At 49.0% G+C, this 26,111-nt stretch overlaps 1 protein-coding gene across 2 annotated transcripts in view; it reads left to right on the top strand.

Annotated features, from left to right (window-relative positions):
• Positions 1-26,111, top strand: part of Sipa1l2 (signal induced proliferation associated 1 like 2) — a 151,248-nt gene that overhangs the window by 85,800 nt on the left and 39,337 nt on the right. For both annotated transcript variants that reach the window (XM_029480756.1, XM_029480755.1), the window contains exons 3-9: positions 1,993-2,126; positions 3,848-4,036; positions 8,669-8,843; positions 10,055-10,158; positions 13,644-13,801; positions 14,819-15,395; positions 19,100-19,374. In XM_029480756.1, the coding sequence (XP_029336616.1) occupies positions 1,993-2,126; positions 3,848-4,036; positions 8,669-8,843; positions 10,055-10,158; positions 13,644-13,801; positions 14,819-15,395; positions 19,100-19,374 (1,612 nt within the window). The remainder of the gene's footprint in view (positions 1-1,992; positions 2,127-3,847; positions 4,037-8,668; positions 8,844-10,054; positions 10,159-13,643; positions 13,802-14,818; positions 15,396-19,099; positions 19,375-26,111) is intronic.

Raw genomic sequence — 26,111 nt, 5'->3', positions numbered from 1 at the left:
TACAACTGCATTTGCCCAGGGAGTCCTTACAGGACAACGGGCCTGTGGGAAACATAAAATCTTCAAGTCTGTTAGAAAACACAGAAACCTGAGTGGTGTGTGTGTGTGTGTGTGTGTGTGTGTGTGTGTGTGTGTGTGTGTAATTGAAGACAAGTGACCATCCCAGAGTGCTACAGAGCATGGCCAAGAAGAGCAGAGCACCAAATACCAAGCCTGTGGGAGGATAGCTAGCCGCTGCAGCTTGGAAAGCTCTAGACTGATCCTTGTCTACTATAAAGGCAGGTTTAGTGTAGTGTCCTAGGCCCCTTGTCACTAATGCATGTCAAGAGAACAAGGCATACTGAAGTAAACAGTTAACATCCTCATACTATGATTTTAAACTACTGATTACAGTCATAAATGGCTGCTCAGCTTCTTCAAACCTGACATGTGTTTGGTGACACTGTCCTGTCTACTGTCTTGGTTGTTGTTGGCAGCACATACTGTATCTACCACACAGGCTTTATCCAATCTAAAATTGATCCTCCTTCACCCCAAAAGTAGCCTCCTTGCGGTTTCTGGCTCCGCCTGGTTCTAAAAGGACTGAGTATCTGTGTTATACTAGCCTGGTCCCCAAGCAGTATAAAACAAATGGCCTGCATTTCAGAACCAATTTGGGCAGTGTTGGCTGGAGTGGAGCAGGCAGTTGCCCCTTTGGTGACTTCAGATCTTTCCAGAAGTTCTCAGAGCACAAAACCACAGCTAGGACCCTTGCAGAGCTGCAGGTTTCCCGAACTCAAAAACTGAGAGTTGGGCAAGAGAAGCTAAAACCTAGAAGGTAGCATTCAGAGGGGAAATGTGGTGTTTTGTATAAGGGTGGGAAAATATCAGGGTTGAAGGTCATAACCCTTGGAGAACTGGCCAGGCTATGGTTAGCAGAGAATGAATGAACAGTTCCTTGGGGTCCCATCTACCCCCTGTTCTGCATGAATCACTGACATGGCTGCTGACAATAGACATGCTCTTGACTGTGTCAGTGGGTATATGGCAGTTGTTCCTGTGTTTGACAAGGCCCAACTGCCTCTGCTATGCTGTGGTAAGATTCCATCAATATGAAGCTAGAGAGACATAGTGACTCCTCACTGTTCTGTGGTCCAGAGAGTGGTCCAGAGAGCAGGAGTGCCCATCACTGGGAGGAGGGTCATATTGTGCGTGGGGATTGCTTCCTTGAGTGCTCCCTGTGTCCGTACTGCTAAATGTCCCCTGCCGTGTGGCTATTATACAGAAGAGTGCAGGCTGGTGACAGTCCATTAGAAAGTGTATCCTGTTTGTATCCTCTGCTTGGTAGATGGGACACCCCAGGGTCCATCCCTGCCATGGGGTTGTGTGACTCAGGACCAGGGGTTTATGGGAAAGAAGAGATGAGCTGACCTTGGCAGAGGGAGTTGCTGGATTTGTAGGAGCAGTGACCATCACAGCCCAGAAACCATCATGTGCTTCCTGTCTCTAAATCTCTCCTTAGACACTAGGGACACTTTAATGACACGGTAACCTTTGCCACTCCACTGATGGCTAAGATTACCCTGGCTAGTCTGAGTGGCTCATTGAGTGACCTCCGGAGTCTCATTCAGTATGAGAAGGTCACCTTCCGTATGGAATGGAGCAGTGCAGGAGCTATGCCCCTCCCCCTTCCACAGTATGAGGCTGCTGACCCATCTTCCTAACGGTGCCATCTACAGAACAGCAGCTTTGAGGTGGGACCCTCAGCATACTATGACAGTGCAAAGCAGATAGGAAAGCAAAGAACCCATGAGATGACACCAGCTAAGTGAGCCTGCCTAGATCCCAAGCCAGAGGATCCCAGCCGTGGGAAGGGTTGTGGTGTGGCCTTGTGGCTCTGCTCTGGGACTGTGGGAAGGGTCGTGGTGTGGCCTGTGGCACTGCTCTGGGACTCACTTCATGAACTGCTGCTGCAATGTCACTCTCTCCCAAATACGCTGTTTTGAATGGCAGAGCACCAGAACTACTTTGGGATAGATGAAAATCTTGGCCCTGTGGCGGTCAGCATCCGGAGGGAGAAGGTAGAAGATCCCAGGGAGAAGGAAGGGTCGCAGTTCAACTACAGGGTGGCCTTCAGGACAAGCGAGGTAAGAAACTGCTGTTGGTCACTACCATGCTACTCAGTTTTAGAAAACCTAGCTTTGATGTCAGTCATCCACTAAGGACACTGAAAGGCGGTTATGTTGGTCCCATCCCAAGTAAACACTTGGAAGCCTTTCCTGGCACTCAGGTGACCACAGTCTCGCCACATTGTATGATAGGACAGCATGGTGAAGGTGGACAGTTCTGAGCCTGAGACATGAGAGCAAATGCCATCTACACAGTTCCCATCAGAAGTGGGAAATGAGTTTAAAACCAAATGCAAAAGGTGAGGCAGGAGCCGGGCATGGTGGCGCACGCCTTTAATCCCAACACTCGGGAGGCAGAGGCAGGTGGATTTCTTAGTTCGAGGCCAGCCTGGTCTATAAAGTGAGTTCCAGGACAGCCAGGGCTACACAGAGAAACCCTGTCTCGAAAAACCAAAAAAAAAAAAAAAAAAAGATGAGGCAGCCTGCGGTGGGGCTGGCCTGTGACAGGCAGGCATAACCAAGGTGACCACACCTCAGAGAGCAGCTTGTTGTGCCCCACAGACTTTGTACTGATTAAAACCTGAGGTGATTACACACATTGTGCAGCTAAACAGCAGACACCAACCACCCTAAGGAATCAGGGTCCCCTGCACAGCAGGTCTTGGTCCTTTGGCCCACATAATCAGAGTGGCCAATCTTCTAGAATGTGCCAGCTGGCCACTTTAGGCTTTCCTACTTCCCTTTGCTTCTGTAAGTGTGGTGACACTGTATCTCAGCTGTCGTGGTGGCTCTCATGCTAGTCACCCACCGTCCCTCCGTCTATTGACAGCATGGCTAGTGTGTGTGTCATGTGTCTCTGGGATGACACTCGGTTCCCAAGATCAAGCAGTAAGACCTTCTGGACCACAGGGCAGTGGCTTTTCCTATCATGACAGCCTTGAATGGTGGCCTAGGTGTCTTCCTTACCTCTATTTCTGTGAAGATACCATGACCAAGGTAATAAAAAGAAAGCATTTATTGAGGTTCATGGTTACGGAGGGTTAGAGTTCATGATCATCATGGTAGGAACCATGGCAGCAGACAGGCATGGCACTGGAACAGTAGCTAAGAGCTCACATCCTTCATCTATAAGCAGGAGGTAGAGAGAGGGCTAACAGAAACAAAGGCTTGGGCTTTTGAAACCTCAAAGCCTCCTCCAGGCTAACAAGGCCTCACCTCCTAATCCTGCCCAAACAGTTCCACCACCCAGGGACCAAGCATTCAAATCTATGAGCCTATATCCTCATCCAGAACACCGCACCAGGCTTCCAAGGTATAGAGCAAAACACAAGACTGTGTTCAGTGGTCCTCCTCTCAGCCACCCGCACGCAGCCCAGGGGTGTTCAACGTGGGTTCAATCTTCAAACAGAAGACATGGAAAGGAGAGGAAGGGATAAGCAGAGGCGCACGGATGGAAGGAGAAGGGTGTGCTGGGGCTTCAGCCTGAGCCCTCCCTCAGCAGCCTTCCCAAGGGGCATCAGAGCTTCAGTTGTCTGGTGAGGCTCTGGCTCCTTTCTGAGGCTCTCTTCTGTTTGTCTCAGCCCCTGTGATGTCTTCCCATCCCTCTGTAGGGATGTTGTTGATAAAAGGCATGGTCATTTATGTTTTCAGATGGAGTGCCTTGCTTCCATTTGATAAACTGTTAGATCCCCTCGTGAATAACCAGCAACAGGTATTAACCAGAGTCTCATTTGCCACAGCTCACAACTCTGAGGGGAGCAATCCTAGAAGACGCTGTCCCCTCCACAGCCCGGCACGGCACCGCCCGGGGCCTGCCCCTCAAGGAAGTCCTGGAGTATGTTATCCCAGAACTGAGTATCCAGTGTCTGCGGCAAGCAGCCAACTCCCCCAAGGTCCCAGAGCAGCTGCTCAAGCTGGATGAACAAGGGGTATGTACAGTGTGTGAGCACAAAGCTCGCACAAGCCTGGACTGCACACTTGAAAAGGGAACTTTCCACTGTGTAACCCCGCCCCCAGACAATGCTTATTGTGTCTTTGGCTGGTCTTGAACTAAGAATCCTCCTGCCTCAGTCTCCCAGGTAGTCAGAATTATAAACGTGAGCTGTCACACCAGATTTCTCATCTTCTTTCCTTTGAAACCATTTCTAATAAATGCCTTCAAGTGAAGTGTGTGGCCCCCAAAGATCATACTAGCCAATTCCACGGAGGCTCCATCTTTCCCAGCCCATGTGGCTTTGCTTTGTGGGAACAGACCACATGACAGCTATAGCCTGCCATATTCTCACGGTGAGGCAGGTGATTCATGGGGCCTGCCTGGCGTTGTGAGCCCGTGGGTGACACCATCTGAGAACTGGATGTCCAGGAGCCATTGTGGAGGCAGGCTCCAGGTGTGTCCTTGCTTTCTCTCTTGGCTTTGCCATGCTGATGTGGCTTTGTTCTGTGATGACATGTAGACCTGAGCGTCAGCTGACCTTTTGGCTCTCACAGCTCCTCCCATGTCTTAGAAATAAAGGGCTGTTGGGAAATAGCTGCTGAGGCTATTTACCCCTGAAAGAGATGCAGTTTGCCACCACCCAGCTGTCTCTGCCCTTCTAACACTAACACCCCTGCTGCTGTTTCTTTTCCTAAAAGCAAATCTGCCTGAGAGGCACCTGCACAACAAAAAGGGGTTCAGCTATCTAAGTAGTAATTAACCTCTCGGTGGCTCCTCTGGCTCCGGGTCTGTAGCCTTGCTGGGCTCCTGTGACTGGCTCCTGGCCATGATAAGTCCCTTCAGGACACAGTATGGAGACTCAGCTTCTTCATTTGGTTGTTGGGATTTTGGTAAGAGGTTTCAAGCAAGGAGCCAGAATGCTGTGGAAAGTCGAAAAGAGCTTATGATGTGAGGCCTTGAGGGCTTTGACGCAATGTTTACAGAAATTAACCCCCCCCCCCAGCTTCTAGAATACCTGTGTGTGTGTGTGTGTGTGTGTGCCCTATAGCTGAATTTTGCACAGCTGTGAGTCGCCCACACATGGCTGCTGTGGTTCAGAGTCTCTGAAAGAACAGCAGGTACTCATATCTCTGGAGCCGTTTCTCCAGCTCCCTTCCCTTTAGATACATTATTTTTATGTGTGGATGTTTCCCTGTGTCTGTGTGTGTGTGTGTGTGCGTGCATGCATGATACCTGAAGAGGGGATCAGTTCCCTAAAACTGGAGTTACCAGTGATTCTGAGCCGTCATCTGGGAGCTGGGAGTTGAGGACGGGTCCTCTGCCCGGCAGCAAGTGCTCTTTACACTCATTTCTCCTTTCCCTTTTCAAAGGCCGTCCTAGTTTACACACCAGGGAATTCATAGGCTGGTCTTCTGTGATAGTCTCCATCACACACCTCAGTATAGCATCTGTGTAACAGAGTCTGTCCTGAAGGCCAGCTGCTCCTCGCCTCTTGGCCACATGGCGCAGACACAACAGGTAGACATCACATTTGCTCTGCCCAGGCCTTTGGTGTACACCACCGGCTGAGCTGCAAGTGGAGCCAGAGCTGAAGTTCATAGCCTTTCTTTCTTGCTACCTTCGTTTGTGTTTAAATCTTATTGATCATGACAAACTGTCTTAGTCACTATTCTATTGCTGTGAAGAAACACAGTGACCAAGACAACTCTTAGAGAAGAAAGCGTTTAATTGAGGCCTTGCTTACAGATACTCCATGACGATGGCGGGAAGCATGGTGGCGTGCTGGGACTCACGGTGCTGGAGAAGGAGCTGAGTGTTGTACATCTTGATTCATGGGGGGCGGGGGATAGTGTGGGCTTTTGAAACTTCAGAGCCCACCCCTGTGACACACTTCCTCTAACAAGCTTGTTCCTCCTCTCTTTAGCCCTCCTCAATAGTCCCAACACACACACACACACAGACACACACACACCACCTCTGCTGACTAAACATTCAAATATATGAACCTGTGGAGGCCATTCTCATTCAAACCACCATCTAAAGCTTCTGGTGTTGGGGACAGAGTGGCCAGCCTTGATCCTGACCCAGGAGAAATAGTTGTGGCTGAGTCCCCTCTGTCTGTGTGTGTATCCTGCTCACAGCCCTGAGCCACAGGAAACTGACAATCTAGTGTTTGAGTGTGTCCTGGCTCTCAGGTCCCAGTGAGTGTGTCCCTGCTATCGGGTCCCAGTGAGTGTGTCCTGGCTCTCAGGTCCCAGTGAGTGTGTCCCTGCTATCGGGTCCTAGTGAGTGTGTCCTGGCTCTCAGGTCCCAGTGAGTGTGTCCCTGTTCTCAGGTCCCAATGAGTGTGTCCCTGTTCTCAGGTCCCAATGAGTGTATCCTGGCTCTCAGGTCCCAGTGAGTGTGTCCTGGCTCTCAGGTCCCAGTGAGTGTGTCCCTGTTCTCAGGTACCACTGAGTGTGTCCTGGCTCTGGGGTCCTCACACTCCTGCCTGCAGTTTCTCTTGGATGGGTTGGGTTGGCTTGGAGTTTGGGTAGGTGTTGCGATCAGCCTGAGGTCAGCAGGTGAGGGCTGGAAGAGTGGTCTGGGAAGAAGGGAGTCAGAATGTTTGCTTGTCTGCGGCAGTGAGCAGCGGACGGAGCCTGCTGCTGGCTTCTAGTAGACAAGAAGACATTTTGACCATGTTTTAGTTTCTCCCTGATGTTCCATCTTGGTGGCAGCTCACTGGAGAGCAAGCGATGGAGGTGTGGTACTGACAGCCAGGGTGCAGCCCTGTCCCTGGCCACATTGTACGTTTTCCTGTACTTGCAAGTTCTGACTGTTGTCGTTTCCCAAAGGTCTTGGTACCCATGACCCAAGCCTAGCGTTTAGAAACTCCACTCACATCTCGGTTTGGATCTAGACAATTTGGGGTTTTGGATGCCTGGATGGCAGAAAGTGAGGATCAGCACAGAACTGAGTGGGGAGCCTCCCAAGATCTCAGTCTCAAGGGTTCCCTAAGTGAGGATTAGCACAGAACTGAGTGGGTGGGGAGCCTCCCAAGATCTCAGTCTCAAGGGTTCCATAAGTCTGCCACGTATGGAGAGTCAGGGGATGCGCGCAGGCCCATGGAGGCTCTGCTCAGCCAGCCTGAACCACACCTCAGGACCCGGGGGTGTGACACCTGACGCTTGCTCCAGGGTTTAATGTGGACACTGCACACTCTGTGGTAATGAAGTCAGTGTGTAAGGACTGCCCACTGTGCAAGGTGCATGCTTGTAGTGTCTTGATGTCAACCTGGACTCTCAGTTAAGTCAACTCCCTCAGTGTCCCCAAAGCTCAGTCCTAAGCTATCTCCCAAGCAACTTAGGCCCAACTGCTCTTCATAAAGAAACAATAGAGCATTTTTAAATTAGGTGATTTTTTTTCCTTTTGAGGGGGATTTTCCCTTTTGAGCACAGCAAGGATAAGCTCATGACCCCAGGAGCTCATAGCTGGTGCTCATTCTCTCAGCCCACAGCCGAGGCCAGAGTCACCGTTGCCGTCTTTGTGATGAGGAAGGAGCTTGTGGCCCCACACTCCCCGCTCACCCTTGTATCTGTCAGCAGAGAAAGACGATTCTGTCATGCTGTGAGCACCCATCAAAGAGATAGGGAGACTTCCGCCGGCGCTCTCTTGCCATGGATAATGAGGTGGATGAGACCGTCCACTCTGTGTTGCTCCAAGAACTGCCTGACCCTCTGCCTTGCTCTACTGCTGGGGTCAGCCATGGGGTTCTATTAGAGGCTGAGCTTCCCATCTCAGTACTCAAGCCCAGCGTGTTTGGGGTCCTCATCTGCAGGGAGTTGGTGACAATTAAGGCCTGTCAGTCTCTCAGGCTCGGCTGCTGCTGGGATGCTTAAGGCCTCTGCTGGGAAGACCGATAGTTAGGGGGAAATGAGCAATTGCTGAAGCTGTAGCTAGTCTCCCTCTGGTTCTGGAGGAAAGCTGTGGCTCCCACCTCAGCACAGCCTTGACTTGGAGGTAGAGTGGCGGCAGGGACTGTTCAGTTGCTGCTGCAGCTCCTCCTGAGGTGTCGTGTCTACAGCCAATGTTTTCTTTTTAAAATAGTCAAAAATGTGAGAAATGACTGTAATTGTACAACCAAACTTACTTTGGTGGAAACAAAACATTTTCTATGCACACACACGAATTGCAGTCTTCGCTGGAATTCTTTTCTTACTCGACCTTAATTTGACTTGATTTCCCTTCTTTGAGCCAACATTTTTCCATAAATGTTCAAATAGATTACAGAACAAAAAGACAGGAGAGGCAGAGAGAAAAATGTGTCTAGGTCCTTGGCCTTTCCCTGTTCCGCACTTGGAAGCTAATCCTACTTAGACCACTCAGTGTGTGTGTGTGTGTGTGTGTGTGCACTTGTGTGTCTAGCTTCATGTCTGACAGGGCTGTCCACTCTTCTTCTTAATTCCCACGTGGCTCAGGCCACAGACGCTGCCCCTCAGGGCTTTTCGATCCTCGAGTGGCTTTTGGGCCTTTTTCCAGCGTGCTTTCCTGGGAACCGGATCCCAGGCTTCCGCAGCTTTGACTTGGCTAGAAGCAAGCAGGTCTGGAGTCGCTGCCAAGTTCATCGCGTTTCCTCTCATTTCAGCTGAGCTTCCAGCACAAAATTGGGATCCTGTACTGCAGAGCTGGGCAGAGCACAGAGGAGGAGATGTACAACAACGAGACTGCAGGGCCGGCCTTCGAGGAGTTCCTGGACCTCCTCGGCCAGAGAGTGCGGCTGAAGGGCTTCAGCAAGTACCGTGCGCAGCTGGACAATAAGAGTGAGCATGTGTGCAAGTGCGCACTCGTGTGTGTCTATGCACATGGATATTTGAGTAGCCTGTGTGTTCTTCTATGTAGCTTCTGTTTATGTGTGAGTTCCTGTGGTTTTGTGTGAGTGTATGTTTATATGCATGTGTGTGTGAATAGCCTGTATGCTTATGCATATACACGTTTGTGTATTTATACACATCTAAAAACAACAGATGACTGACTTTGTAGTCAACAGTTCAGATACCACCATTTCTTATTTAAAACATTTATGTGTGGTATATGTGTGTACATTATGGTGGGTGCATGCATGTTCATATGGAGACCAGAGGTCATGTCAGTATCCTCCTGGATTGTTCTCCACTTGTGCCACTTATTTTTACTTCACATGTATGACTCTGAGTGCGCGCGCGCACACACACACACACACTATGCTGAGCATGTGGAGGCCATGGGATAACTCTGAGCAGCCCCTTTCCGCATTGCTGAGGAACGTTGCTGTTGTTGTCTCCTCCCCATTGCTGCATGAAGTATCCCAGGCTGTCTGACCCCTGTGTATGAGACAGCTCTGTTTCCACATCCTGTCCTGCCACAGAAATGTTATGGGTGCACCAGGCTGATCTCCTGCTGGTTTGTGAGGGTTCCCGGGATCAGGCTTGGATTGTCTGGTTTGTGCGGCAGTGTCTATCACACGGTGGGCCATTTCAGGGGTTCATCCACTTGACTTTTTAAGCAGGGTCCTTCTCTGAACCTGGAGCTGACTGATGAGGCTACACTGACCTCCAGAGACCTCCGTCAATCAGTCTCCACACCATCACATGCAGCCATTCACTGCCTCACCGAGCTTTTGCATGGGTGCTGCCCTTCTACCTCAGATCCCCACACTTACTTGGCACTTGACTGACTGAACCATCTCCTCAGCCTCACATTAGCATCATAACATGTGTGGTCTTGCAGGATGGACAGACAGAAAGAGAGCAATCTCCCCTCCTAAGTCCCTGAGTCTGTTAGAGCATGCTCAGTAGAAAGTTGACAGGAAAGGGAGTGTGGGGGGCAGCTCCAGGTGAGAGCTGATAACAGCTGAGCAGAGGGTGCCCGAGGCATTACATCCAGGTTTACACACAGTGTGGCTTGTGCTTTTCAACCCAAATACCATCTGCAAGTGGAAGAGCCCTGATTCTGTGCTTGCCTAACTTGCTTTTATAATTTACTTTGTTTTCAGCGGATTCCACAGGGACTCACTCCCTCTATACCACATATAAAGACTTCGAACTCATGTTCCATGTGTCGACGCTGCTTCCATACATGCCAAACAACAGGCAGCAGGTAAGGCCTCCCGTGTGCTCTGCTCCCCCATGCCCACCAGCATATCCCTCCGGCTTCCATGTCCACCATGCAGGTGGCCCTGGGTGAGAGTGAGACTCAATTTAGAAGTCGTAGGCTGCTCCTAGTAAGCTGACAGTCTCTGGCTGTTACTGTGGGATATCTGAGCCTTCATGGGGAAGTTATTGTATTTTTCATTGATCAGGAAACTGAGAAGCTAGCTACACAGATTCTTTTAGAGAACCCCATGTCAACCATGCTAATGATGAGAACAACTATGTTAACCAGACAGGTTTCTACATGTGGGTAAATAACTTATTTATAGAAAATAGTCACTGCAGTGCGGGCTGGAGCTGTTGCTGCTGCTGTTCCTCACGGGGGGGGGGGGGGTGTGTTAGCTCATTGTTTCAGTGACATTGTGTGTGTGTGTGTGTGTGTGTGTGTGTGTGTGTGTGTGTAGAGGGTTCTACTGTGCTGGTGGATACTCCCTCAATGTTAGGAAGTGTTGAAAGCTTACCGATGCCTAAAACATCACAAAATAATTATCAGACTGTTTTCTATTTATAAGATGGGTTGAGCTTTCTCACTGAGCATGTAAAAAGGAGAGCAAGTACTTGGCTGCTCTAGGAACTTGGGAGTTTGGGGGTTTAAGGTGGTCCCGTGGGGCAGCAGCTCCACACTCAGCACCTCTAGACTCTGGCCAGGGTGAGCTGAGACTGAAGGAAAAGTGAGTGTCCGGAGGCTCCAAGGGAAGGCCGTTCATGAGCTGTCTGGATGTGGCTTGGGGCATTTGCATTGGAGTTAAAGTCTGACCAAGACACATTTGTTTCTGAGCTTGGGTACATTCTGGATGCCACACCTCCTCCCTTCCTGTGCAGATGAAAACACACAGAGCTCTGTACCTTTCTCTGCATTGGTTTGAGCTCTTAATCTCCCTCCTCTGCTTTTTTCCCTTTTCTGCCTGGAAGTTCCCCCCACCCTCCTTTTGCCCATCAGATCTGTATTACAAACAATCAATAGTGAGACAATCTCTGATTATAAATAGCCTCTGGGCATGGAGGGCTGTTTGACCTTCAGATATCTGTGCAGGTGTGGGAGGACACACGTTTACAAATGTAAACAACACCACAGTCCTGCATTCCTGTCCTCTCTGCTGGTACAGAACTAAGGACTGACAATACAGAGACAAACCTTTACTCCATATAAAAAAAAGGATACCCCAACATCTCCTCTTAGCTCTGTCATGAGGGCACTCTTAGAAATCCTGTCCTTTGAGAACTCTGAGTGCGTGGTGTTCAGAACAGGCGCTGTTCTTTGTTCTCTGGGTGTGCCCAATGACAGCACTCAGCTGTTCTACAAGTTGCTATGTTTCTGATCTTCCCATGTCTGGTCGCAATGCTATGAAAATAAGCATTTCAGGTATCAGGAAAGAGGGAGAATTGTTTGGCCAATTGTTTTGCCAAGTATAGTTTTCACTGTATTTTTTTACATGAATTTGAAATGGTATACTTTACTTAGAGGTGTATGTAACTTAAAACTACAGATTTGAACAGAAAGCTCCAGTGGATCTGATACTGTGTATTAAAACATGTTTCAGAGCTTTTCTCTCACAGTACAGGGATTTCCCTGGGCTTAGAAATTTAACCACAGGATATAAGCAAGACACTTCCAGGCCGTGACCGTGGATGTCCCTGGCCCATGGAGAACTCTTCTGGGGGACCATTTCCTGTTCACTTCCATGGCTCGCTACTGTGTTAAATTAAAAGCCAGGGTGCTCACCATGGATCCTTTATATTTTTCCAAAAGTTGAACTTCATGCTCTGGACAGTGAGACATGCTCTGTAGGTAACTAATAAACTGAAGAGCAAAGGTCACGGCTTTTGTTGCCAGTAAAGGGCAGCTTACTCCTGGAGACAGGGGCAGCCCTGGAGTGACAGCAGCAGCAGCTCTTTTGTGGATGTCTGGCTGCATCTGGAGTGCATGTGCCCACTTCCATGATGCTTGCCGGCACGGCCAGGGGCCTCCGACACATGTGCAGGTCTTGTGTGGTCACAGGAGAGTGAGCGTGGTCTGAATGCACAGCGTTAGGAACACGGGTTGTGTGCCTCATTTGTTTGGGGACCTGCTTGGTGCTGGGCATGGCTTTGGCAGGCAGGAAGCCAGTCAGTATCCCTCCCATCCCGTCCTCGGGAAGGTGCATATATAGGAATGTGAACCAACCAATAGGGAACAGGGGCACCTAGGTGTGGGGGTGGAGCAGAGATGCAGCTTTGACAGACTTCTCACTGAGAAGATCAATGTGAATGAGGAAAGATGTACTGTTTCACACAGCTCCCAAATGTTACAGCCCATGGCCACCTGACTGTTTCCGGTTACTGTGGTGAGGCAGAAGGACCTAGCAGAGGAAAGTTATGTGCCTCCTTGGCATCTGGGTGACAGGGCTGAACACAAGGTGTCTCCAAGCACTTCCCAGAGGTGTGCTACCCCAGCCAGGCCCAGCTCCTCGTCGCCATAGTACTTTCCACAAGAAGCCCGTCAGAGATCTCCCCACTGCAGATGAGAGCCCTGAGGCCTCTGACCTGCCAGAGTAACACTGCGAACGCTGCGGTGTGGGCCCAGGCTTTCCCGCCTGAGCTTTTGGGGGACATTGCAGATCCAAACTTCAAGCAGAGAGGGTTGTCCAGGTGAGGTGTACCAAGGCCTCACTCCACACAAACAAGAGCTGTCCAGGAAGAGCTCGCAGTGAGGAGCAGTCTCAGTCAGAAGTGCTGTCAGAGAAAAGGTGTATTTAGAACATTGCAGCTCTTGGCATCTCCCCTGGACTTTGAGTTTTGCAAGATTACAAAAGATTAGGTTTTCTGGCTACTAGTGTAATGGAATTCTGGATTCATTAATTAATGTGGATTGCATCAAAAAGCCAAGTTTCAGTTAATTAGATTGAAGACCTGTGCTGCCCTCAGAGTCAGCCTCCTGTTTTGGTTTTTGGGGTTTTTTTTGGTGGTGGTCGTTGTTGTTGTTAGTTGTTTTTCAGAAATGCAAACTAGCCGGGGAGCCTGTGGTCTGAGCCAGGGCTCTCTGTGCAGTAGGCCACTCCTCCTCCTCGAACTGTCTCCTCTCTAAGTTGAAGTGCTTAAACTATAACATATCTTACAAAGCATTTTGATCACTAGAGTGCTATTTTAGGATGAAAGAAATAGCTGGATAAAAGGAGAGAAAATAGAAGCAGATTCCTATGTAAAAGGGATAGGCGGGGATGTAGCCCAGGGTAGCCCACTTCCCTCCTAGGACCAGGCTCTCCCTGATGGCATTGGATGTTGATTTTCTCTTCCTGGAGGTCTTCTGCTTGTGGCCCACCCAGCTGTCAATATGCCCAAGGCCACTGGAACCCAGGAAGGGCTCTGCTTGTCTCTGTTCCTTTCTCGGCTGGGGGAGCAGGTTGTATGTATTAGGGTGCTTTGTGTCACTCTGAGTGTTCCTCTCCTTCACAGCTTCTGAGGAAGAGGCACATCGGGAACGACATCGTCACCATCGTCTTCCAAGAGCCCGGCGCCCTCCCCTTCACCCCCAAGAACATTCGTTCACACTTCCAGCATGTCTTCGTCATAGTGAAGGTGCACAACCCCTGCACTGAAAACGTGTGCTACAGGTGAGCCTGCAGCCCACTTCTCACGTGGCTGTCCTTTCTTCTAGCTTCCTAACTACCTAACCTCTCTCCCTCCTTCAGACCGTCCTCCCTCTCCCACTGTATAGCCTAGGCTGAATAGCCAGGAACTCAACCTCTCACGTGCTGGCACTATAGCCTGCCTGATAATAATTGTTATTTATTTTTGGTAGTGCTGGGAATTAAACCCAGGGCTTTGTGTATGCTAGCCACATGCTCTACCATAGAGCTACATTTCCTAGCCAGCCTCAACATGCTAAGTATATTTTTGCAAGGAGTAATTGCCTTCCTCCCTTGAGAAAAGAAGTGCATGGCAGGCAGCTCAGGGGAGTGGGGTTCAATGTTCTGCTTTCCTGAGAGACTAAACAGGGCCCATGGCTGACACCAGCCTCTCAGCAGGACGGTGTGGCCCGTCCACCACCACCAGGGAAGTAAGCCACAAGCAAAAGCCTAGAGACTCCCAGGCAGGGCCCCAGGGGCTCAGAGCCCACACTTGCTTTGATGACTAAAGGCCTGAGTGTGCTTCAGAGCCCAAGACTGTCTTTGTTAGGCCTGCTCTGAGACCTCGCTTCTGTCTGGGGCTGGATCTCAGGAGGACACTAGGATGAGTGACTGCTCTGTGTACACTGATAGGGGTGCTCCCTGCCTTACTACTTGTATTGTGTGTATGGGAGTTTATTTTTTTTTCTTAACTTTTCCATCTTCAGCATGTGTGTGTGTGTGTGTGTGTGCGCATGCTTTGCATGTATGGGTACACACCTGTTGGGGGGAGGTGCACATTGCATGTGTGCATGCATGCATGCATGCATGCATTTGGAGGGCCAAGGTTAATGTCAGGAGTCCTCCTCCTTGGCTCTTCTGCCTTGGACAGTGAAGCCCAGAGCTCACTGATACGCTTTCTGGGGCTCTGAACTCTGGTCTTCAGGTTTGTGCAGCCAGTGTGGGAACGTGTCACCTCAAAGGAGAGAGCCATAGCTCATCCCATGTCATTTTCTTCCTCAGTGTTGGAGTTTCCAGGTCAAAGGATGTCCCTCCCTTCGGTCCCCCAATCCCCAAAGGTGTAACTTTTCCAAAGTCAGCTGTCTTCCGGGACTTCCTTTTAGCCAAAGTGATCAACGCAGAAAATGCGGCCCATAAGTCAGAGAAATTCCGGGCCATGGCTACCCGAACAAGGCAAGAATACTTGAAGGATTTAGCCGAGAACTTTGTCACAACCGCCACAGTGGACACTTCTGCAAAATTCAGCTTCATCACGCTAGGGGCGAAGAAGAAAGAGCGGGTGAAGCCGAGGAAGGATGCACACCTGTTCAGCATCGGGGCCATCATGTGGCACGTGGTGGCACGGGACTTTGGCCAGTCCGCGGACATTGAGTGTCTCCTAGGGATCTCCAATGAGTTCATCATGCTGATCGAGAAGGATTCCAAGAATGTGGTGTTTAACTGTTCCTGTAGGGACGTGATTGGCTGGACTTCAGGGCTAGTGAGCATCAAAGCCTTCTATGAAAGGGGAGAGTGCCTCCTGCTCTCCTCCGTGGATAACCGTTCTGAAGACATCCGAGAAATAGTGCAGCGACTGCTAGTAAGTATGGCATGTCTCCCACTGTCTGTGCTTCAGCCTCAGAGGCCCAGCAGGTTGTACAGGGAACTCCACTGTAGTCTCAGGGCTTGGGAAAAAGCTGCTATTCCAGAGAGGACTGGTTCTCTTTGGGTTTTGTTTTTATTTTTTTGAGATAGTATGCCCAGGACAGTTTTGAACTCATCAGGTAGCCAATGGTGACCTCGAATTTGTAATTCACCTGTCTCCTTCACCTCATAAGTGCTGGGATTACAGCTGTAGTCTACCATGTCCCATTTTGTATGGTGCTGGAGATCACACCCAGGGTGTGCGAGTTGCATGGTAGTTGAGTGACCCACCGACTGACCGTCCACAGCCTACTGTTTTGTTTGTAAATAAGAGTCAGCGAACATAGTTAGCGAAGCACCCACAACCCCATGACTAGGAAAGCTGAGGGTTTCTGTAATAGTTGAAGAGAAACCAGAAGAAAATTTAAAATATTTCGTAAGTTTGTGTGATGGGCACTGCACACACATAAAAACACAGATTTGCTATTTGCTAATGACTGGGCCCTCTTTACTCCCTTTTGCATGTTTGTATAGCAAATATTTTAATTTAAAAATGTTAAAGGTGAGGCCAGGCAGTTGTAGCACACACCTTTAATCCCAGCACTTGGGAGGCAGAGGCAGGCGGATTTCTGAGTTCGAGGCCAGCCTGGTCTACAAAGTGAGTTCCAGGACAGCCAGGGCTACACAGAGAAACCCTGTCTCGAAAAACCAAAAAAAAAAAGTTAAATGTAATGCTAATATCTCATATTTTACAAAATTAGACAGTAAGTTAGGAAATGAAAACAGTCATCTGTCAAAGAGAGAGACTTCTGAAAAGAGGGGGAGCGTTAAGGTCTGGGGCCGGGCAAGGCCAGTAAGTCAGTTAGCAATGAGCTTGCTGTACAAGCATGAAGACCTCAATTTCCTCCTGAGCACGCATGGAACAGGCATGGTGCTGTATACCTGTAATCCCAACACTGGGCAGGCAAAGATGAGAGAATCCTTGCTAGCCAGCATCATCACCTGGTCTGAGAACCTCAGATCGCAATAAAGAAACCTTATCTCAAAGCCAAGGTGGACATCTGAGGAGTGACGCCCAGGTTGACCTCTGTCCTCTGTACACACACGCATGTGCACACATGCATGAACACACACACACAGATTAAAAGATGGGGTCTTTCCATGTAACCCAGGCTGTCTGGAGCTTATAGTATATTCCAGGCCAGCTTCAAACTTGAGGTCCTCTGGCCTCAGCCTCTCAGGTGCTAGGATTACAAGTATGCGCCTCCATGCCTTAATGTGACTTTTAACACCAAACCTCAGCATTGTGCCTAAGATAGGAAACAGTCACATTTTTGTTCCCAATGTTAACAAAGCAAAATTCAGATTTTCTTTGTGTGTGCTTTAGAACAATAGCAATAGTTTGCTGTGTGGGTTGCTTGGTACAGTACAAGAAGAAAGCACGTTTCAGACATAAACCATCTCACTGGTAAATCCTCTCCCAAGGAGATGTATTGCGTAGTCAACTGAGCATCATTAACAAGGGATGCAGATTACACTTCCTGTCCTTTCTTCCCAGAGAGTCTCGTTTATTATTGCAAGGCTAGCTTGAGAGAGTAGAATCAGCCAGTATCTGTTGGTGTTAGAGTGGTTACAGTCATTGCAGGCAATGTCTATATAAGACCAGCGAGTTAGAGGTGGTAGAGACCCCACATTTTTGTAGATGGTGATCTTACTCTCTGTTGCATGTGGTACAGAGTACAGCCAGAAGTGTACGCTGTGCATACTGGAGGAGACTTCACTCCCAGAGGGACCTTGGGTGTGCCATCTGAGAGTCCTGGGAAGCCATCCTCAGAGGGCCATGCTTGGGTGGAGGGTCCCCTGTCACACTTGAACCTAATAGACTTTGAATAAAGACCCTCTATTTGCACTGGCCAGTGAGCCCCACAAATCATGGAGATCATGGCAGGCATGTGGATGGGAGATGCTGTTTTCACAGGGTTATTATGTCTGCATAAGTACATGGGGCACTTGAGAGACGAGAGAGCCTGCTCTGCCATCAGGGATGTCTGGAAGCAGGGACCATGACTTGGGTAACATTAGGAGGAAGTCAGGAGCAGCACTAGCTGATGCTGCCTAGCCAGTCTCTCCAATTAAATTTCAGGAAGCAGCTTCGTTCTCTCTCATCTGCCAGGACGTAGGCATCTTAGATGCCACTGTGTTAAGGCTGCTTAGAGCAAAGTTGGAAAAGAGGTGAGGAAGTGTCTGTGGAGGTTGGCACCGAGAGATTGCTCGCTTAACTGTTGGGAATGAGTTCAGATCAGTGAAAAGTTGAACCTTTTGGAACTTCCCTCCTGGCTGACACCAGCACTCCCTTTCTGCTGAGTCCCCAGCTTCATGCTGGTCTGGGAGAAGCCAACTGGCACTGTGTGCACTTTTGTAACCATGGAAACCTAGGCCAGATGCTGATGCAGGGAGCAAGCCACAACTCCCCAGCTGCGCTCACAGCCACGGGGCTCAATAATAGGAATGTGTGTGTTCAGAGCCAGGTTCCTGGACGGGAGAGTTTATTAAACTGAAACTCCTGTACACTGCCCCCAGGGCTTTGGGGATGGGGGATGATACCTCCCAACTTGAAATTTCCCACAAAAAAAAGTGATGTCATCATCTTCAAATGATGTTTAATGAGCCATGTTTTCCTTTCATGGCATTGCAAGCCACATTCCATCAGTGCCTCTAAGGGTTACAGTGACCAATTACCTTACTTGTGGCACCAAGCCACTGAGCTGGCTCTCTCAAGTTCTTGGTATACTGTGTAGACTCCGAGTCTTCGAGGGGAGTGTCATTGGAGCTTCCTGGGATATCCCTTAGCCTCCAGGGCACAGGTGACAGAAGGAAGGGTGGCTATAGGAACAGAGGGCTCCTCTGCTACCTGCAAGCCCCTCATTGATCAGAAGGGCCCTTGGGACCAGATGGACATAGGTGGTCACTCCCAGGAGGCCAGGTAGGACAGATTAGGAAGTCTTCAGGCCAGTGCATGGGAGACAGTTATGGCTTTTCTCACAGTCCAGTCTCTCCTGGGCCCTTCCTGAACACAGGCCACGTGTTGCTGTTCTGAGTTAGATACAAGTACCCAACCTGGCAATGGTAGCGCATGCCTTTAATCCCAGCACTTGGGGGGCAGAGGCAGGCGGATTTCTGAGTTTGAGACCAGCCAGGGCTATACAGAGAAACCCTGTCTTGAACCCCCCCCCAAAAAAAAAAAAAACACCCAGAAAGCCTTGGAGTCTGAGATGGGAAAAACGAGGTGGTGTCCTTTGTTCTCTTGCTGTACTGCATCCAGAGGAGAGGAATTCAGTGCTTTGGAGCCCTATTAGTGACAGGAAGTGGAGGGACTGGCAGAAAACGTGCAGAGCTCACGGCTTCTCCAGCCAGGCAGCCTGCCACGTGAGCCATGGTAAAACCCAGCTTTGGTTCTGTTGTTCTTTGTCAAGGGCAACCATGGTGAACTCTGGATTCAGATACCTTCCAGGTCACTTGAAGGAACAGAGGGGTGGCTGAGGATAGAGCCAAGAGGGAGAGGGGCTTGCTTAGATATGTGCAGGTGGGTCCCCAGTGGGGTCCCATCTGTGGTATCCAGGGAGAAAGATCAAACCTGCCTAACAGCTTCCCTCCCCTCAGATAGTAACAAGAGGCTGCGAGACTGTGGAAATGACCCTGAGACGAAACGGGCTGGGTCAGCTTGGCTTCCATGTGAACTTTGAAGGAATTGTTGCCGATGTGGAACCTTTTGGCTTTGCCTGGAAGGCAGGCCTTCGCCAAGGGAGCCGGCTTGTGGAGATCTGCAAGGTGGCTGTGGCCACGCTGACCCACGAGCAGATGATTGACCTACTTCGGACATCTGTGACTGTGAAAGTAGTTATCATCCAGCCCCATGAGGATGGCTCTCCCCGCAGGTAAGACCAGGAGGCTGGGCAGTGTGCACTGTCACCAGAAGCATTCCTACCTGCCTGCAGGATCCTCAGAGAGCTGGTGAGCTGTCAGTGGACCACCTGAGCCATTGGTGCACTAGTTAAAGGGTTTCAGATGAGCATGTGGCATGCACCATTGGTGCGCTAAAGAGTGACACCAGATATTGACTGTGAGACTGAGTCACCAAGACCAGGGGGTGGGTCCATTTGGCTCACCTGGCCTATTGGGACTGAGTGTGCACAGCCTTCACAGCCTGCACAGCTCAAATCAGAATGATTAGCTAACAAGGCAGGGCCTGTCTGGAGCAATGTGAGACAGTAGGCAGATTCGGGGGGCCATGCTGTTCTCACACTGAAGCCTCAGAGGTGTCCAACAGGAACAGGGCATCTGCACACGGGTAGTAAGAAGGGACAGGCATGGGTGTGGGAGTGGTCTGTCTGTCTGTCTGCCTGCTGCAGACAGATGGTCGTGGCACTCAGCCTCAAGGTGACACCACTAGGTCTGTCCAACCTCTGCATCCTCAGCAAGAACTGCTGAGAGTCATAGTGTGTTTCAAACCTTGACGTTTTACTTTCGTGTGGTTCTTTTAGTACAGGTGTGTGGGCACTGGTGGCCATGCAGCTGCGTCTGTCTCCATCCGGTTAGTCATGAGGCAGGCCCCAGAGTTTACCTACTAGGAGGATGCGGGAGGTTGAGGTCAGGGCCCTGCTGTGTGGTCATGGGGAAGGAAGACATCCTAAAGTTCCTTTCACATCTGCACCACAGGGACCCTGATCCCTCAGAGTACTCAGAACTTACCAACATAATTAGTGTTTGCTCTACATTTCAGTTGAGGGGGGAAGACGATTGCTTTAAATTCGCTCAAGTTTCTGTCACTTTTTAATTAATTTATTCTTCTCTCATATATTACATCGCAGCTGCAGTTTTCCCTCCCAGGCCCCTCCCCGCTACTCTTCCCCAGCAAATTCCTGTCATATCAAAGGGGACTTTTTTATGAGGACAGTGCATTGGCTGTATCTACCTTCTGGACTCAGGACACAAAGGTGTCCTTTCTCCTCCCTCACAGGGGCACACGCCTGGTCACATCTGTGCCATGCCCAAGCTGCATGCAGCTGCCACACACTTGAAGCATGGCTGAGTTTTTCACTTTAATTAAATCAGCTTAATTAACCACAGGTGGCTCTAATGGCTGCCCCTTTGGGGAGCTCATCCCTAAATGGGGATCTTTTAGAAAACAAACCGTTCTGTGTCATCTTGGTCTCGGTGGCTAAGATGCCAGAGTTTGTAAAGTCTGTTTCCTACTTTTGCCAATAGGTTTATAAAATAAAGGTTTAACAAGAGCTGAAATCCTTCTTGGTGTTAAAGGTCCGGACTCCTGTAAAGCCCTCACAAGGAGTTTCTCATAACCTCACATTGCCAGACTCAGCCCATTAGACCCTACCGCCTTGTCCCAGGACCCCAAGAGCCAAACTTAAGATAAAGAAGCCACAATGGAAGATAAAAAACTATTTCATAAAACAAAAGTCAAATTGAGTAAGAGCAAAGCTTCCTCTCGGCCTTCCTAGAATAGAAGCTAATGTGTCCTGTAAGTGAACGTCTTTGACAGCAACTTTTAAGGGCATCTGTGGTGGGAATACAGATGTGTGTCTCCCCTGTCAGCAAGGGCCAGGTCTTCAGTCTCTCCTGGAGACAAGACAGCTGCAGAGCTGAGTGAAAACGTTTCCAGACCTGATACAGGTTTGCTCTGCTGTTGCTCTTTAAGAAACTCTAGAAGCTTCTAAGAATGTTAGATAATAAAAATAGTAACATTCTCATTATGCCTGGTATTTTGAGCACATGATTTCAAAGAATAGAATTTCCTAAGGAATATTGAATTGTTTTTCAGCTAAAACAAATAAACAAAACTACAGAGTGGATGTTTTTGCTACTGTCTTTTCCTCAAGAGCATGTTTTTCCACCAAAGAGGCTTTCTTATCTGCCTGGATCTGCCTATAATTAATTCTTTGTTTTAAGTGCAATTGAAAATAGCCAGGATATTTATTCAGAGACTTCGCCTTTGTTGATGTCCTTCCCGGAGCACACAGTCCTCTCCTTTACAGTGCTCAGCCGCCCGCCCTCTCTCTGTTCTCACCTCTGGGGAAGGAATCAACCCAGCACACATCAAGCAGGATTCTCGGTTGAGCTTTTTTAAAGTTAGGGTTTTCATTCTTCCTGATTCACTTTCACTTCTGATGGGGATGGGCCCTGAGAATCGTATGTGCTGTGGTCAGAAGTCCTCTGCCTGCAGCCCTGTCACACCAGCTCTTAGCTATGCAGGAAGTGCTGCTCTGGGTGTCCCAGCTGTGTCTCAGCCGTGTCCCAGCACAGGCAGGCCCTGTAGTACTGTTGGCCCTGTTATGTTAGAAAGAGGGAGTTCGTATATGTGTCTCACACATGCTCCTGTGTGCATGTTGCTAGAGACCTCAGGAATGCTAGGCAAGTACCAAGCTGCTTTCCCAGCTTATGTATGCATGCACATGCACACCAATAAATAATAAACCTTTTAAATAAAACTGAAAACTCTCTTTAAGGGCAGCTTACATTGGTTCCATGGTCCTAGAGTTAAGGATACAGGATTTGCCTGAGGCTCTGACATCACATTTGATTTGTGGTGTGGAAAATTACCTCCATCTTCTTTCATAAATTGGCTCTTAGAGCCTGTCAGGAAGGAAAGGAATTAAGTGAGCAGTTATGTGCATGTGCACACATCTGTGTCATTTTTTACTATGTAGTGGTCCTCTGTGCAAGTTCTATGAGGATGACAGACACAGCAAAACTAGCTAATTATAAGGAATCTTACCTCAGTGCTGTGGAAAGTGCTTCATTCATAGATAGATAGATAGATAGATAGATAGATAGATAGATAGATAGATAGATTAGCTCAGTAATAGTCTTACGGGATATCTGTGAGAAAATAATTTGATTGAGAACCCATCTGCTTCCTCCTGCAGCCTGAGGGGCCTTCAGGTTAATGGGCACTTCTGGCTGTCCTCAGGTCATTGATGCCTGCCTGGTTCCGCCCTTCACTACAGAGTTGACTGAAGTCTTGTGTGGAGCTAGTGTGTTTGTGTGAATCAAAAGCCACGCCTGCTCTGAAGTCCTTTCTGCTCTGAGCCTCAAGGACAGTCCAGCTGCCTGCCTCCACCCTGCTCCCAGTTGAAAGAAACCAGGGCCACTTTTGGTTTCTTGATGGAGTTGGTGGGGGAAGCTCGTGAAGGAATCTCCTGTTGGGCTAGGACCCTTGGGTAAATTCTAGCGCATCAGGACTGAGCAACCGGGAGCTTCATGGGATGACTCTTCAAATGGAAATGAGCTGAGGAATGGGCTCATTCTGGCTACTGGGCCGGAAGTGCTGCCACTCCCTGGGCTGCCTGATTAAGGTCTTTCTGACTGAGATTACTAAGTAGGTGCGGGGCTTGCCAGGAAGCATGCAGACCTGAGTTTAGATCCCTACCCACACAGGAGAGCAGCCCTGGGAGGTTGGAAGCCCAGTGTTCCTCTGGCAAGACAGAGCTAGGAAGCCCCAGAAGTTCAGGGCCTGCCAGTCTGCTGTGCATCAGCGTCCCCAGTTTCAAGGTGGACGGTGAGAATAGACACCCGGGGTTGTTCTGTGACTTCCATATGGGCACCGTGGCACACATGCATCCACCCACCCACATTTACACACACAAAGTTGTTGGGTTTTGGTTTTGTTCTTTTTAAAGATCTTTTTCTGTTTTCCAAAGATCAGGCCCCACCCCTAACCCTCTCATTCAGTCAGTGACATTTTAGGGGAAAGGCATCCTTCAAAGGCTGCTGTCTGAGAAGTAATGACTCTCCAGAGCCATGCATGACTTGCCACACATTGCGAATTTAGTAAATATGTCCAATAAAAATGGAAATGAAACTCCAGGCTGTACATCTGGCTCCTGTGATTCTTTGTGCTTTGTTGACAAGGGTCCACATTTCCATGTGACACAGGGCAGCAGAGATTTCCATGGGTTATCTGGAGCCAAAATGATTGTTCTCACAGTGTTCTATAAAATTAAAGCTTCGTGCACCATGCCTTTGTCTGTTGCCTGACTCCCTGAAGTACAGGGAGAGGGAAGAATGGGAAATGAGAAACAGGAAGAAAATTCTGTTTTAACAGCTTGTGTGTGTGTGCACGAGAGAGAGAGAGAGAGAGAGAGACAGACAGACAGAGACAGAGAGACAGAGAGAGACAGAGAGGACTCAAATGAGATTTTAGATTACAGTTCTAATTTGTTTTATTTGTATAGATAATAAAATGGCTATTGTATCTATTCCTGTCTTACCAACCCTCTAATGAGTCCTGGTGTGAAGTGTTGAAACTGTTCAGGACTTGAAGCTCTAGCGGCCACCCAGCCACCTGACACATGCTCAGTCCTGCCATGCCTGCCAGTGCAGTGATTACCTGCGCTCTAAGCATGGTGAGCCCGGAATCCCAAAGCCATTGCCGGGTTTTGTGTTTTCATCACTTACTCATTCTCTCTCTCTCTCAGGCATCCATTTGTTTATTCCTTAATTCTCTGTTCACTTGTCCTTCCATGCAGTTGTCTGTTGGTTTGTTCAATTCATTCCACTAGAATTCCCAACAACTCAATGCCAGAAATTGCTGATCACTTGCATTGTTGACAAGTCAGCCTCGTCTCTACTCTGATGGATCCCTTTAGTCTGCCCAGTGTTATTACACAGTTTTTCTTGTGAGTGATTTGTTAACTGAAGCAGCACCCCTTTCCCTGATAACAAAGATTGTGCAGCAGTTTGTAAGACCATCACCCTCCTGTTGGCCAGTTCCATCTTACATTTTATATAGATGCTGTTACTGCTCAATAACAGGAGTGCAGGGGCAACATGGCAGCCATCCCATGCCAGCCAGGTTACCTGTGGCCTAGATGGTGGACAACTAGGTGCTCCCTTCTTAGATAACCTTTCGTTATCTGTAGGTACCAGGAACCTTCTCCGTGTAACTTACAAGTGTTACAATGCAGAAAACATTTCTTTCTGCTCTTGAGTTTTCTGAGAAAACTCTGAGAAATGGTGACTTCCTTGGTCCCTCACAACCACGCATGACACACAGAATATGTGATATGTGCTGCATGAGGTGAGGCACTGGGTTCCCAGGAGCACCTGTGAACAATTAACTAAGTGGTGACAATACCCATGCCAAGGTGTGGTCAGGTGTCACCATCAAATATCTGATCATAGGCCACGGCTACTACAACTCAACACAGTTGTTCAATTCATATTTATTTATGTATGCTTGTGTGTGTATGTGTGTGTGTGCGTGCGTGTGTGTGTGTGTGTGTGTGTGTGTGTGTGTGTGTGTGTGTGATGTAGCCATACATGATAGGGTGCATGTGGAGCTGGCTTTGAAACCTTTACTTGGCTTTCAGGGCTCAAACTCAGACCTCCAGGTTTGCACAGCAGGCATCTTTAACCACTGAGCCATCTCTCCAACCTCCAGGAAAAAAGAAAAAGAAAAAAGTGTGTGTGTGTGTGTGTGTGTGTGTGTGTGTGTGTGTGTGTGTGTGTAAATCCCAGAACCCTATAAACTTAGAAACACTCATGGTCAAGAACTTTATAAGGCCTTTGCGGTTTCCTCTGTTTTGTAGAAAGCGAAAGCAAGGTTGCCTATCTGTGAAGTGCTGTGCTGCATTCTGAGGCAGTGGCTCTTATGTGCCTGTACCCCACATCCATCTTCTTTATGCTTCTCGCTTGCTGCCCAGTGCAGGCTTCCTTCAGAAGACTTCTGTCCACAGAGCTCTGCTGGCATGACAAGAGTCTTTCTGTTTGTATGATCCCGTCTAGACTGCTTTCTGCCGCTATGATAGTTTCAGAGTCTAAAGCAATTGTCAACATCACATACTAGCAGGTGAGAATTTTAGGCCCAAGTCCAAATTCACTCTTCAGTGGAAGTTTGATGGGTGTTGAGTGTCTAACTAGGAATAGAAGAGACTCTAGCACCTAACTGGTCCAGGATGGCCATCTTGAGAGAAGCTGTGGATAATGGGACCCTACTTTCAGATCCAAGAGTCCAGCTTGGCCAGAGATGACTCTGTTTCAAGTGCTTTTATTATGGAGGGCAAACAGACTCTGCTAGGAAGAAGGGGTGCTGTAAGAAGGCCTGTGAAGGTGATACAGAGGCCTTCCTGAATCTCTGAAGTCATGCTGTGCATGGGCAGTGGGTGTGGGTGTTTGTCACCCATGATTGGCAGTAGACATTACCTCTTTGTTAGATATGGTACAAAGCTAGGAAGTGGGGGTCACAGTAGAGCCAAGAAGTCTTCTATAGGGTAATGTTAACATCGTCAATTCGACAGAAGGTGGAGTTACCTGGGGGACAAACCCAGAAGCTTCTGTGGATTGCTTTGTTCGGGTATTTTGTCACTAGTGAGGAAAAACACGTGGGAGATGGGAGCTCAGTGTTAGGGAGCAGGGGAGTCAGCAGGCACTCCGTACAGGCTGAAACGATCCCAAAGTCCTCGTGCTGAGGTCAGAGGTCAGTATTGCTTTTCAGGATACAGCACCAAAATATAGGGTGCTCTAAAGTTCCAGTCCAAGCAACCCTCAGCCCCCTGCAGGCTCCTACTCTATCCAGTGCGTTATTGGTGACCCTGCAGGCTCCTACTCTATCCAGTGCGTCATTGGTGACCCTGCAGGCTCCTACTCTATCCAGTGC

The sequence above is a fragment of the Mus caroli genome, chromosome 8 (genome assembly GCF_900094665.2).
Source record: "Mus caroli chromosome 8, CAROLI_EIJ_v1.1, whole genome shotgun sequence".
Classification (NCBI taxonomy): domain Eukaryota; kingdom Metazoa; phylum Chordata; class Mammalia; order Rodentia; family Muridae; genus Mus; species Mus caroli.
This window is presented reverse-complemented; position numbering and strand designations above follow the sequence as displayed.